The 14,649-nt window shown below is 40.9% G+C and overlaps 1 protein-coding gene across 3 annotated transcripts in view; it reads left to right on the top strand.

Annotated features, from left to right (window-relative positions):
* The window catches only part of ccar1 (cell division cycle and apoptosis regulator 1), a 151,592-nt gene that overhangs the window by 23,188 nt on the left and 113,755 nt on the right, over positions 1-14,649 (top strand). For all 3 annotated transcript variants that reach the window (XR_015760974.1, XM_043683130.2, XM_043683133.2), the window contains one exon: positions 6,304-6,418. Coding sequence is in view for 2 of the 3 variants with exons in the window: in XM_043683130.2 (XP_043539065.1) it covers positions 6,304-6,418 (115 nt within the window). In the remaining variant the exon portion in view is untranslated. The remainder of the gene's footprint in view (positions 1-6,303; positions 6,419-14,649) is intronic.

The following is a 14,649-nucleotide window of genomic DNA, read 5'->3' as shown; positions in this document are numbered from 1 at the left end:
CCTTCTCCAGGGAGTTGTTCTGTTGTCCACCACCATTCACGACTCTCGGTTGCAGGACTGCAGAGCGTAGATCTGATCCCCCTAGCTCAGTATCGCTTACTGTTTATGCTGTTTGGCACGGAAGTAGACTTATAGCTTCATCTGGTTGACATCCCATTTTTAAGCATTCCTCGTGCTGCTTATGGGATTTTTCTCCTGTGTTCTACATACATTTCTTTGTCTTTGAACATAAGCATCACTGGCTGGTTCAGCATTTATTCCCCATGTCTAGTTGCCCTGGAGAAGGTAATGGTGAGCTGCCTTCTTGAACCATTGCAGTCCATGTGCTGAAGTTATCCCCCAATGGTTTTGGGAATGGAATTCCAGGATTTTGTCCCGATTACTCTGAACAAATCAGGGTTGACCCCACTGGCTCGATAGTAATGGTTAATCAGGGATAACCTGAGCTATGATGTTGTTTTGCAATTCTGCTGATAGCCTATAGTGCCTTATGCATACCAGTGTTGAACTTTAATCTATCCCATTTGGTAAAATGATTGTGTCACATGACATGGTGTTAGGTATTCTCAGTGTGAAGATGGTGCTTCATTTCCACAAGGAATGTGCGGTGGTCACTTTATTAATGTAGTCATGGACTGATACAGGTGAAGTTGAGGTCAAATGTGATTTTCCTTCTTGTCAGTTCCCTCCCTATCAACTGCAGACCCCATCTAGCAGCAGTGTCCATTAGGATTCAACCAACTCGATCAGTGGTGGACATTGAAATCCCTAACCAGAGTCCAATTTGTACCCTTACCATCCTCAATGCTTTCTCTAAGCATGGAGGAGAACTGATTCACCAGATGAGATTAGGAAGTAGGGCAACATGGTAATTAGCAGGAGGTTTCTTTGCTCATATTTGACTTAGTACCAATTGACTTCATGGGATCCAGAGTCAAAGTTGAGGACACCCCGATCAACTCCCTCCTGATTATTTACCACTCTTCTGATGGGACAGGACATACTCCCAGGGATCTGAGAGCATTGTATGATGTGGTGCCATGGATATGACTTTGTCAGGCTGTTGCTTGTCTAGTCTGTGAAGCAGTTCTCCCAATTTTGGCACTAGCCCCCTGATGTCATTAGAACTTTGCAGGGTCAACAGAACAGATTAATTGTTGTTTTCAGTGCCTTAGTCAGTACTAGGTCGTTCATCCATTATCTTTCAATTTTTTGAGATTTTCCAGCTGTTGATGTGACTGTAGGCTCATTTTAGGACAGTTTAGCAGACAGTTAAGAAGGACCTGCATTGTTGGGTCTGGAGTCTCAAACCAAGTAAAGAGAGCAGTTTTCCTTCTCCAAAGGATAAGAGTGAATACGTAAGTTTTTCCAATAGACAATAATATCATGTCATCATGATTTTTATTTCCAGATTTTTATTGAACTCAAGTATCATCATCTGCCATGGTGCAATTCAAAACTAGGTCCCTTAAATATCAGCTGAAAGAACTGAAGATGCTGGAAATCAGAAACAAAAACATAAATTGCTGGAAAGGCTCAGCAGCTGTGACAGCATTTGTGGAAAGAAATCAGAGTTAACATTGTGGTTTCAGTGACCCTTCCTCAGAACAATTCTGAGGCAGGTGTTGTGGCAGATTGTTTTATGAAATAATCTCAGGTGCTTCAAGGTACAGGTCAGCTATTGTTGATTGAGCCTACATTGGGAGAACCCACTCCAGAGAAGATTCCGAGTAGCACTCTAAGTCAATGAGGATTCATCAGATATTTCTATTTTGAAATTATATGTAGACAGTACACTTGGATTTAGGCAAACAGTGTTTTTTTACAAATTCCAAAATGCACTTATTACCTCTAGCCTCAGTGCATCCTATCTTCTTTTCTGCCGTCCTATCTCTTCTCCAAAGCCTCTGCTTTGTTCTCATCCTTGACTAAACCCTATTACTTTGTCTTTCTTGTCATGGTAGGGGTCATCTTCTTTTTCCATTTCCAGATAATGCTTCAGAATTAATGCTGGTTCAGCCACGTTGCATTTTCATAGAAACTCTGTCTGCTGCATAAGTATCTGAACATGCTTATGGAGTTTAATTAACTTATTTAAACTGTACTAATTTCTTAAATAAGAATAAATGGAAGATGAATATTAAATTATTATTGCTTGTGAAGTTAACTAAAACTATACCTCACTTCAGTTGGAAATTCATTTGGATAACTCACATTATACCCAAATTTCCCCTTAACAAGCTCAAGTTTGTTATTTAAGACATGAGGAATTTCTTCACCAAAATGTAAGAATTAAGAGCAGGAGTCATCCATTTAACCTTGTTAACCATTTGACAAGATCATGGCTGGTCTTGTAAGAGGCTAAACTCTACTTTCCTGTCTGGCCTCCATGATGCTTATCAATGAAAGAGCCTCAGTCTTAATATATTAAATAACACAACCTTCACTGCTGTCTCGTGTATAAAATTCTGCAAATCGAAACTAAAAATTGCCATGGTCTCAGAGAACCATAGGGCTGCTCCGTCATTACAGAGAGATGACTGGTGCTGGTTTAACTTGAGGGTCACCACACACTACAGGTGAGGAGAATCCTTCGTAGTAACCTCAGCCATTATGGATATTGACTCTGCGCCTTTCCAGCAATGTATACACAACAGACAGCCCTGGCTGTCTCTTTACCGATTGTGATTGAATCCTAATATCCTTTTGTCATGGACTTCTTTAATGAATGGTCTTTGTCACTGTAGATAGAATATCCTTTATTGTCACTCCAATGCAGAAACATAGGAATACAGTGAAATGTTTTTGCAATGGCTGCCTCCAATGGCGCCATCTTAGGTACAATACCTAAGTACTTGGATATAAACAGGAAGAAAAGGAATAAAAGGAAAATTAGTAGCATGACTTAGTGTCCAAAATAAAGTTAGAAATAAGGTAGTTATTATATATTTTTAAAATTGACATTATGTCCCATAAAGAGTTTCAAACAGCAGCACAATACATGGGTCTGACTACCCGCGCCAGGCCCCAGTCCAACAACAGTCCTGCTTCACCAGCAGTCAGCTGCACCAAGGTACATTGCACTGCAATGGGGTCTCATTCCTCCCCATGCTGCTTCCAGGCCCCCGTTCCTTCCCGCACTATTCAGAGACTGCTTCCCTGCACACTATTTCCTGACAAGTTTCTGGATCAGAGATGTCCTGCCAAATGTCACTTAAAAACCAATGCTTGTCCTGTGTTGTGGTCATTGTGCATTACAGAATCCAGAACCGACTATAAATCTGGATGGTTTAATTGATGCTGATGTTTGAAGAAAAGGCCAAGAGGAGATTTGATTGTTTTAAAAATCATGGTGATGCAAGAGACAGTAGATTAGGGGAGGATCTGTTCCTGCTCGTAAAAGAATTGAAAAAGAGGGCATTAGTTTTGGGTAATTCGCAAAAGAAAAATGTATTGAGGTAAATGTTATTCCTCTGGTCAACAAAGAGAATATAGAAATCCCTGGTAATTATAGACCAGTCAGTCTTACATCTGTGGAGGCAAGGTATTGGAAAGGATTCTGGGTGATGGGATTTATGACTATTTAGAAAAAAGTAATTTGATTAAAGATAGTCAACTTGGCTTTGTGAGGGGTAGGACATGCCTCACAAGCCTTTTTCAGTTCTTTGAGGATGTAACGAGACAAGTTGACAAATGTTGAACAATGGATGTGGTGTATATGATTTCAGTAAGGCATTTGATAAGGTTCCCCATGATAGGCTCATACAGAAAGTTAGGAGTTAGGGGATACGGGGGTGGTAGTGGATCGAAAATATTCTGTTTGGAGGTCAGAAACCAGTGGTGTCTCATAGGGATCTGTTATTGGGCCTCTGCTCTTTGTATTTTTTATAAATGACTTGGATGAAGAAGTGGAAGGGTGGGTTAGTCAGTTTGCCAATTGCATTAAGATTGGTGGTGGTGTCGAGGGCTGTTGCAGGCTACCACATGACATTGATAGGATGCAAAGCTAGGCTCAGAAGTGGCAGATGGAATTCAACCTGGATAAATGCAAAGTGATTAATTTTGGAAGGTCAAATTTGAATGCTGAATACAGGGTTAAAGATAGGATTCTTGGCAGTTGGAGGAACAGTGGGATATTGGGGTCACGTACATAGATCCCTCGAAGTCACCACCCAAGTTGATAGGGTTGTTAGGAAGGCGTGTAGTGTTTTGGCTTTCATTAACAGGGGGATTGAGTTTAAGAGCTGCAAGGTTTTGCTGCAGCTCTATAAAACCCTGGTTAGACCACAGTTGGAATATTGTGTCCAGTGCTGGTTGCCTCATTATAGGAAGAATGTAGATGCTTTAGCGAGGATACAAAGGAAATTTACCAGGATGCTGCCTGGATTGGAGGGTTGGACCCATGAAGAGAGGCTGAATAAGATAGTGCTTTTCACACTGAGAGAGGAGGGGTCAAGGTAATGAGAGGCATAGAGTAGATAGCCAGATACTTTTTTCCACAGGGCAGAAATGGTTGTCACGAGGGGTCATAATTTTAAGGTGATTGAAGCAAGGTACGGGGAGATGTCAGAGTTAGGTTCTTTAGGCAGAGAGTGGTGGGTGCATGGAATACACTGCCAGCGGTGGTGGTAGAGTCTGGACATGCACATGGACGGCAGTAACTCACAGGGTGTGTAGGTTAGTTTGATCTTAGATTAAGATAAATGCTCGACACAACATCATGGGCCGAAGGGCCTGTACTGTTGTGTGGTCTAAAATACTTCATACAGCAGGTGGTAAGGAACTAGAATACATTGCTTGGAGATTTGGTGCAAGTAGATACAAATGGTACATTCTGCAACACCATAAGAGGTGAGGACATGAGATGATTGTTTAAACATCGGGCTACACCACCAGTGCTTTATCCGGAGGCTCGCTGGTGATGTTACCTAGTATGGTGATGAAATGTCTGAAAATGGACCTTGCAGCTCAGCGAGCAAACCTACATCCAGAACCTCAACCCAAGTTACAGATCTTCTCAAAACTTGCTAACATAAATAATGTTCAAGGTTGTGGTGAAAGATAGAAGATTGGTACTGAATCATGAAACTCGATTGGAGAGTCAGTGCAGACATAATGGGCTAAATGGCCAGCTTCTATATGAAACAGTTCAGTGATTCTATAAATGATTGGACAAGTACCAAATCTGATTATCTTGTTTTATGGATCATAAACTGTAAACATCATAGAACTAGTATGTTAGCATGACTCTGCATCACAGACCAGCTGTCCAACCAATTGAGGTAACCACCCCTTTGCAGATAAGTGACCCTCTGAAAGAAAACTTTCTCAAGATCATAAGTAATCGAACCCCAATACTGATCATTGTGGCACGACACTTACTCTAAAAATGACCCATTTATCACAACTGCTTCCTGCTATTCTCTATGCTAATATATTATCTCAGCGCCGTAGGTGTTACAGTTCGCTTGGAGAGTTCAACATGTATGCTGCATCCTGAAGCTGTGAATAGTTGATGGGAGAGGATCCAACTTTCTTTCCATCACTTAGTTGACCAGACATCTCTCCTGCTCCCACTACCCGCTATTGTTGCTTGTGAGAAAGATTTGCAGATTGCTGTTCAGACTGTTAGGCTGAGTTATGAATGCTCATGGTGAACCATCAAGGTAGGATTACAGCTTGGATGCTAAGAGGCAGCGACACCACATATTGTGCAACAGAACTTCATGAAAGTCAATGTCAGATACCCAGTGACCGATGTTTGTTTCTTCACTCAGTACAAGTGATACTTATTAAAAGAGGCCCACTAGGCACTCCCATTCTTAATCTTTGGTATTCTCAACTCCAGGGCGCAGTGAGGCAATGTCAAGACTGAGCAAGGCAAGTTGAGAGATGACTAGGTGGAATTGGATGTTGTCAGTGTACGTTTGAAGCTCTGTATTGTGACTTAAAGTAATATTGCTGAGTGTAATGTGTAGACTGGACGAAGTGTAGGTAAAGCATGGAAACAGATGACAATTCATGAAAATAACTTGTCACTTCAAGCGCACACTACCATTCAGCAACTCGCTGCAACCAGTTAAGTGGCAAATTCTTATATATCTGAGCACCATTCAAGGCAAATAATTAATGATCTCTGCACTGAAGTGTAATGAATGGAAACGGATTGTCTGTTAAAATTCATTTTTTTTGCTATACTTGCCTGTTTCAAAGCTAGCATTGAGTCAAGTTGTTGTTCATTGTATGTGTGTTAATCTCTCGTTTTGCTGTAATGTATTGACTGAATGTTTTTGTGTTAACCAGTGCTGTGAAAGGCAAGGCCCCCCAGGTAGGAGATAGAGTTCTGGTTGAAGCTGCTTACAACCCCAACATGCCCTTCAAATGGAACGCCCAGCGAATACAGACTCTACCCAACCAGGTGAAATTAACTGAATGAAACAATTTGAAAGTTTGATTTAATACTTTGGAACTTATTTGTATATTGTACAATTCAATCCACTCTTTTTTCTGTGCAAGAGGATGTCACTGAACTTGTTCCCTAAATCTCATGTGAAAATGCATTTTGCATATCATTCCGATATTTTATGAGGTTCATTTGGCTGCAATTCCACATGTAGTCACACTCTACTGCACTCTGCTACACTCTTGGATGAGACAGGCAAATTTAGGCCAGTAACACTTTTTCTTCTTGCAATCAAAGTTTAAGATCCCAGGTACTTTAGAGAATAAAGTCTCTAGATTCCATGGCTTTGGCAAATTGAATAAACTTTACTATGGAAAATTAGATTATTAAAATGATCTGTATATACATACTTTAACATCTTGTTACAACATGGCAGTGAAACCTTCTGCTAATTAAACCAAACAATCAGAAAACCTCACCTCACCTCATAATCTGTTGAAGTATGACTGACAGAGAACTCCCAAATTCCATTATTTAAAGAAAAAAAACAATTCATTCCTTGACTCTAAAAGTGAACATTAAACAACTGCTGTTTACAACTGTAAGTCCCCTTTCTCCTAATGACTTATTATCTGCCTCCAATTCTAAAACAATATACTGTTCCCATAAAAACCTGTATTGAAATTACTTCAACTTAATTTCAAAATCACAAAGCAGCTTTTGTCATCAGTGTCTATCATCTTCTGGCTGAAGATTTCCCTGGGTTGTCATCAGTCTTTTGCTGCAAAAATGTTTCATGAGATAGGTATCTTTGATAGAGAGTGTTTTGCTGCCAGTTACTCTGTCGATGGAAGTTGGTCTCTCTGCCTAACTGTCAAAAAGCCTGCTTCTTTCACCCCAAACATTGGATCGTCTCATTGGTTTGAGGTTGGCAAAAAGACAAAATTCAAACTTGATTGGGTTTTAGTATCCTGGTGCATAATTTAAAATGAATGGTTAGGTTTGAATTGTGGTCAGAACAACTCAGTTATCTAATTGACAGCCAAATGTTACATTTTCAGTTTTCCAGTACACTCTGAAACTGCTAGTCAGTCACATGACAGGTGCCTGCAAGTTCTCAGTGCAAAATAGCTTTCACACGCATTTAAAGGCACAGTGCATAATTTCATAACACTTCCCCACTAAGAAAAAAATGATGGAAAGATGACATCATTTTTTTTCTAATGCTTAATCCCTTTACAATGAAATACATAGGGCATTAATCTAAGTTAGTATTAATTTCTGTATACAAATATATATAAAGTATCTGTTCAATCTTATCTATACTTTATCTGTAAAATCCTTGATCACGCAAAGTCTATAGCATAAAACTCCAATGAAATAATCTCCTATTCTTTAAATCGTTCCAAAATATAAGAGGATTGTGACAACTGTCTCCAACACATTGTTCGTCACATAAACATTAAAATGTTCTAAGGCCAGTACCAAACTCAGTAAATCCTTTTCGATGGTAGAGTATTTTTTCTATTGGGTGTGGAGTTTCTTTGAAAAGTAGCCAATTAGCCATTCAATTCCCTCACCGTACAGCTCCAACTCCTATATCGCTAGCATTGATTGCAACTTTTTTAGATTAGATTAGATTCTCTACAGTGTGGAAACAGGCCCTTCGACCCAACAGATTCGCACCGATCCTTCGAAGAGTAGCCCATTCCAGACCTATTTCCCTCTGACTAATGCATCTAAGACTATGGGCAATTTTAGCGTGGCTAACTGACCTGACCTGCACATCTTGGGTCTGTGGGAGGAAACCGGAGCACCTGGAGGAAAACCACGCAGACACTGGGAGAACGTGCAAACTCCACGCAGACAGTCGTCCGAGGCTGGAATCAAACCTGGGACCCTGGTGCTGTGAGGCAGCAGTGCTAACCACTGAGCCATCATGCTGCCCACAAACTTTGGAGGGTTTTAAAAAATTTGGTGTAGCTAAAACTGGTTCAGTGGTTAATATCACTTTTAAATTGTCAAATACCTTCTGGCATTGTTCTGTCCACCGAAATTTTGAGTTCTTCTTCAGTAAATCTGTTAGCAGTGCTACAATGCTGCTGAAGTTAGGAACAAACTTCTGGTAGAATCTGCTTAGTCCCAAAAATCGAAGCATCCCTTATTCGAGGTTGGTCATGGAAATTCCTTGATGGCCTTTGTCTTGGGGTCAGTCTTCCATGACCGTGTTCTGTCCCAAGAATGTCACCTCTGCCTTTGTGAATTCTGTTTTGTTTAAGCTTATTACCAGTTTTGCTACTTGTAGTCGTTCAAAGAGCCCTGCCAACTGTACCATGTGATCTTTCCATGACTCAGTAAAGTTCACTACATCATCCAGATAGACTGCATAGTTTGTTAACCTAGCCATAACTCTGTTCTCGAGTCTTTTGAATGTGGCTGGTGTGCTTTTCATTCCTAAAGGCATCATTTTGAATTGAGAGAGCCCATTTGGGGTTACAAATGCAGAAACTTCTTTCGCTTCCTCTGATAAAAGTACCTGCCAATAATCACGCAGTAGGTCCAACTTTGTGATGTAACTGGCTTGTCCAGCTTTCTCTGTACAGTCCTCCAATCGTGGTATTGGATATGAGTCCGATTTTGTTATGGCATTGACCTTTCGATAGTCCATACAAGATCATTGAGTCTCGTCAGGTTTGGGAATTAACATGATCGGCGAACTCCACTCACTCTGACTCGGTTCAATGATACCTTCATTGAGCATCACGCCCACTTCCTTCTGGACCTGCGTGTCTTTGAAAGATTAAATGGAGATGTTGTTTAATCAGATCAGCATTTCCCTACTTCTCCCTCACACAATAGCATTAGTCCTCCACATCTTATTCCTGCTTCCTTTTGGGTGGCATGGTGGCTCAGTGGTTAGCACTGTAGCATCACAGCACCAGGGAGCCGGGTTTGATTCCCGCTTCGGGGAGTTTGCACATTCTCCCCGTCTCTGCGTGGGTTTCCTCCGGGTGCCCTGGTTTCCTTCCACAGTCCGAAGATGTGCATGTCAAGTGAATTAGCCAGGCTAAATTGCCCATAGTGTTAGGTGCATTAGTCATGGGTAAATATAAGTTATGGGTTACTTTTTGGAGGGTCGGTGTGAACTTGTTGGGCCAAACAGCCAGTTTCCATACTGTAGGGAATTAATTTAATATGTCCTCGTATTGCTGCAACAAACATTTCAACTGGGTTCTTTGTTCCTGAGACAGAGTTCACTAACCTATCCCACTTCTCAAGAACTTCCTCATTGTTTAATGTATTTTGAGGCACATCAAACTCCAAGACATCTAGATTTCATTCCTCACTCTGCAGGGCAGTAACTAACACCTGTTTTTCCAGTTCCTTCTCTCTATTATAGTAAGGTTTCAACATATTCACATGACATACCCGATACAGTAATTTTTCTATCTGGTATCTTTATTTGATAGCGGCCACTAAACCTGGCTTTGAAGGGATATCCTACCATTGATAACAATACTAATAAGTCATCCCCACGTGAAAACCTCCAAGTTTTTATCTGCCACCTATGCAATGCCCTCTTCAGGTGCTGTTTAGCTAACTTACCTGTCTGATTTAATCTCTCCCTCACCTCCAATACATAATCTGAGTTTGAGATCTCCAACTTCGGTCCTGTCAACTTTTTAAAAATTAGTTTCACAGGCCCTCTTACTTCATGTCTGAATATTAACTCAACGGGAGTAAACAGAGTAGATTTGTTTGGCGCATCTCTAATGGAAAACAGTACTAATCATTCAGGTAATCCTGACAGTATGCTGTTATCATAGTCTTCACGGTCTGATGTCACCTTTCCAAAGCTCCCTGGGATTCAGGATGATATGCACTTGATTTAAAGTGCTATATGCCTAAGCACTCCATGGATTCCTTAAACAGCCTTGCAGTAAAATTAGACCCTTGGTCTGACTGAATCTCTCTAGGTTGTCCATACTGCGTGAAGAAAGCTACTAATTCCTCTGCCCCCCTTTTTATATAATACTCCGTAACGGAATTGCCTCTGAAAATCTGGTAGACAAATCCATTATTTAGTTTTCGGAAGGGAACCTACATAGTAACCCGCTTGAAAGATTCTTTAAATGCAGGAATTGGCAACAAAGGTGCTGATTTTATTACCGCCTATGGCTTACCTATCATTTGGCATTATAATAGGTACGGCTAAAGTTAATCGCATCCTTGTGCATTCCAGCCCAATAGAAATTTTTTTTTACCTTAGCCTGAGTCTACTTACATCTAAGTGACCTCCTACTGGTAACTCATGTGCTACACATAATACTTCCTGTCTGTATGCTACTGGCAGCACAATCTGGTGCACTTCTGCCCATTTCTCCTCCACACTAACCTGCCTTGGTCTCCATTTTCGTCTTAGGATTCTATCTTTAAGATAATACCCCTCAGGAATACATTCTGATTTCTTTTCTAAGTATGCATCAATATATACACCTTTTATTGCCTCATCTTTCTGTTGTAAGTTAATTAGCTTTTCAGGACTAAATACTTCTGCCTGACCCCCTCTTGGACAAGTTTTTCCTACACCACTATATCAAGCAGGATGTCTGCTAACTGAACCTCAACTCTTTCATCTGTCTCTTTAGTTTCAGCTTTGCATTGTGACTTATAATAATGAGATCTTGTTACTACACAGTCTGGTAAAATTCCAGGGTATTTTTTTTTTAACTCCTCAGTTCCCTGGTCTTCCTTTGGCTTCTCCACAACAAGGGGTGTCACTCCTACCTTGGATCCTGCTAAATCGTTCCCAAGAACAAACTGTTTTTCTGGAATTGCCACTCTGTCAATCACTTCCACTGTTACTTCCCCAGTCTTGATTTGGCTCTCCAACCTGATCTTACATAGGGGAGCGCTAAATTTCTGTCCATCTATCCCACAAATTACAACTCTCTCGGGTAACAGGTCAGAAAGAATGCGAATATGTTTGTCTCTGACTAATGGACACTGGTTACAACCTGTATCTCTCAAAATTACAACTTCTTTCCCTTCTCCCTCTTCTTTCTAAGTAAACTTTACCCACAGAGTCAAAGTCTTTATGGAGATCAGGGACTAACTCCATACCCAGGCCTTTCCTAGGTTGTGTACTCTCCTGCAACTCCTCATCTTTTCTTAGGGTTTCCTTTACTACTTTCATTAATGACACTGGCTTAGTCTCTTTTACCACATCTTTTCCCACAGTGCCTTTCTTTAACGACCAGCACTGTTACTTTACGTATCCCATCTTCTAGCAGTGAAACCACCTTTTACCGGTGCCCCCCCTTAAACCATCGGTACTGTAATTTTCTGAGTCCCACTCCATCACAGTGAAAATATCTCAGGCCTTTCACCTCCTTTTCACCCTCTTGGGTTTCGTTTTTAACGTGTGGTAAACAATTACCAATGTGCTCTAATCTTTGTTTTGTGTATAGGATCTCCCCTGCTCCCAATTTCTATCCCTCATAGGATGAAATTTTTGCTGGAAGTGAAATTTTGCTTCATGCGCCAATGCATATTCATCTGCCATCTCTGCTGCTGTTCTCACTTCTCGTACTTTCTGTTCATCCTCATGAATTATCTTCATCTGTGGAAGTGAGTTTTTGAACTCCTCTAGCAGAATAGTGTCTCTCAGAGCCTCATAGGTCTTACTTATTTTTAAGGCTCACACCCATCTACCAAAATGATGCTGTTTAATTCTTTCAGGTTCAATATAATTCTGACCTGGTTCCTTCTTTATGTTTCTGAACTGCTGTCTATTCTGGTACCAATTCAAAAGCAATCAAAATAGCCTGTGTGACATCCACATAATCTCTTGACCCGTGATCTGACAGCGCTGCAAATACCTCACTAGCTTTGCCTACCAGCTCAGTCTGAACTAGTATTACCCACAAGCTCCATCTGCCTAGCCAATTTTTCACATGAAATACGGAAGGCTTTTTTCTCATCAAAATGTGATAATGTTTTCACATTTGTGCATATCTGCCACCTTCTGTCTTTGTTTCCATCCTGTTAACTTGAGTTTCCTGACTAATTCTGAACTCCTTAAGTTCGAATTCTCTCTACCTCTCTTTTTCTCTCTCTTCTGTCTTTGCTCAGCTAAGAACCTTCTTTCTCCTTTCTTTTGCCTTTCTCTCTTTTCTTTTCCCCTCTCCTTTCTTTTTCCTCTCTCTCTTTTTCTTCTCTCATGGCTCTTCTTTCTTTTTCTTTATCTTCTAACTCCATTTTCCTCAATTGTAATTGAAGTTTTTCTAACTCGACTGTACTTGTCTGTTTCTCTGACACACCTAAGTGCCTGACTAACTCCCTTACAATTTCAGTTTTACTTTTGTCCCTGGTTAGACTCAATTCTAACTGATTTGCTAATTCTAAAAGTATGGCCTTCTGTCTTTATAAACTTTCTTGGCAAATTTGGGGATCATCTTCAAACCCCAGAACTTTTCAAAAGCCATTTTTCTCTCTTTTAATTTAACCAACCGCAAGTAACCGAAATTAAAAAATTGTCTCACCCATCTTTTATTTAAAGATCTAGCATACTAATCGACAAGTGTTTAAATCTTTGTGCCCCAAATCTGTTCAAATCTGTTCAAATCTGTCCAAATCTCAGACCAAATCTGTCCAAACCTTTCCAAATCACGGACCCAAGTCCCCAAACTGTTACAACACGGCAGTGAGCTCTTCTGCAAATTGAACCAAGCACCTAGAGAAGCTCACCTCCCCATATAATCTGTTAAAGTATGTGTGACAGAGAACTTCCAAGTTTCATTATTTAAAGAAAAAATATCAATTTGTTCTTTAACTCTAAAAGTAAACATTAAGCAACAGTTACTTAACAACTGAGCCCCCTTTTTCTTAACGTTGTGCTGTTACTTATTATCTGCCTCCAACTCTAAAACAATATGCCGTTCCCATAAAAACCCATATTAAAATTATATCAACTTAATTTCAAAACCACACAGTGGGTGTTGTCATTGGTTGTCTGTCGTCTTCAGTCTTCTGCTGCAAAGGTGTTTCATGTGAAAAAGGTACCTTTCGACAGTGTGTTTTGCTGGCAGTTAATCGCTCTGTCAAAGAGAATTGAGTTCAGGGGTTGGAAGATCATGTTGCGCCTGTACAAGACATTGGTTTGGCCACTTTTGGAATATTGCATGCAAATCTGGTCTCCTTCCTATCGGAAGGATGTTGTGAAACTAGAAAGGGTTCAGAAAAGATTTACAAGGATGTTGCCAGAGTTGGAGGATTTGAGCTATAGGGAGAGGTTGAATAGGCTGGGGCTGTTTTCCCTGGCACGTCGGAGGCTGAGGGGTGACCTTATTAGAGGTTTACAAAATTATGAGGGGAATGGATAGGATAAATAGGCAAAGTCTTTTCCTGGGGTCAGGGACTCCAGAACTAGAGAACATAGGTTTAGGGTGAAAGGGGAAAGATATAAAAGAGACCTACAGGGCCACGTTTGCACACAGAGGGTGGTATGGGTATGGAATGAGCTGCCAGAGGATGTGGTGGAGGCTGATGCAATTGCAACATTTAAACGGCATTTGGATGGATTTATGAATAGGAAGGGTTTGGAGCGATACGGCCCGGGTGCTGGCAGGTGGGACTAGGTTGGGTTGGGATATCTGGTTGGCATGGATGAGTTGGACCGAAGGCTCTGTTTCCCTGCGGTACATCTCTGTGACTGCTTCTTTATACCCGAAACATTGGATCATCTCATTGGTTCGAGGTTGGCAAAAAGAGGTTGAATTTTATTATCCTGGGGCATAATTTAAACAGGTTAGGTTTGAATTGTGGTCAAAACAACTCAGATATCTAGTTTGGGCGGTACAGTGGTTAGCACTGCTGCCTCACAGTGCCAGAGACCCAGGTTCAATTCCCACCTCAGGCGATTATGTGGAGTTTGCACATTCTCCCCATGTCTGCATGAGTTTCCTCTGGGTGCTCTAGTTTCCTCCCACAGTCCAAAAATATGCAGGTTAGGGGAATCGACCATGCTAAATTGCCCATAGTGTTAGGTGAAGGGGTAAATGTAGGGGAATGGGTCTGGGTGGGTTGCACTTCAGCGGGTCGGTGTGGACTTGTTGGGCCGAAGGGCCTATTTCCACACTGTGACTAACTAATCTAATCTAATTTTTACTGCCAAATGTTACGTCTTCAATTTTCCAGTATACTCTGAAGCTGCTAGTCAGTCACATTTCAGATGCCTGCAAGCT

This window comes from Chiloscyllium plagiosum, unplaced genomic scaffold (assembly GCF_037043375.1).
Source record: "Chiloscyllium plagiosum isolate Xiang-an unplaced genomic scaffold, Cpla_swu_hap1 HiC_scaffold_22, whole genome shotgun sequence".
In the NCBI taxonomy this organism is placed as follows: domain Eukaryota; kingdom Metazoa; phylum Chordata; class Chondrichthyes; order Orectolobiformes; family Hemiscylliidae; genus Chiloscyllium; species Chiloscyllium plagiosum.
The sequence above is the reverse complement of the archived record's forward strand: the minus strand, read 5'-3'. Positions and strand labels throughout refer to the sequence as shown.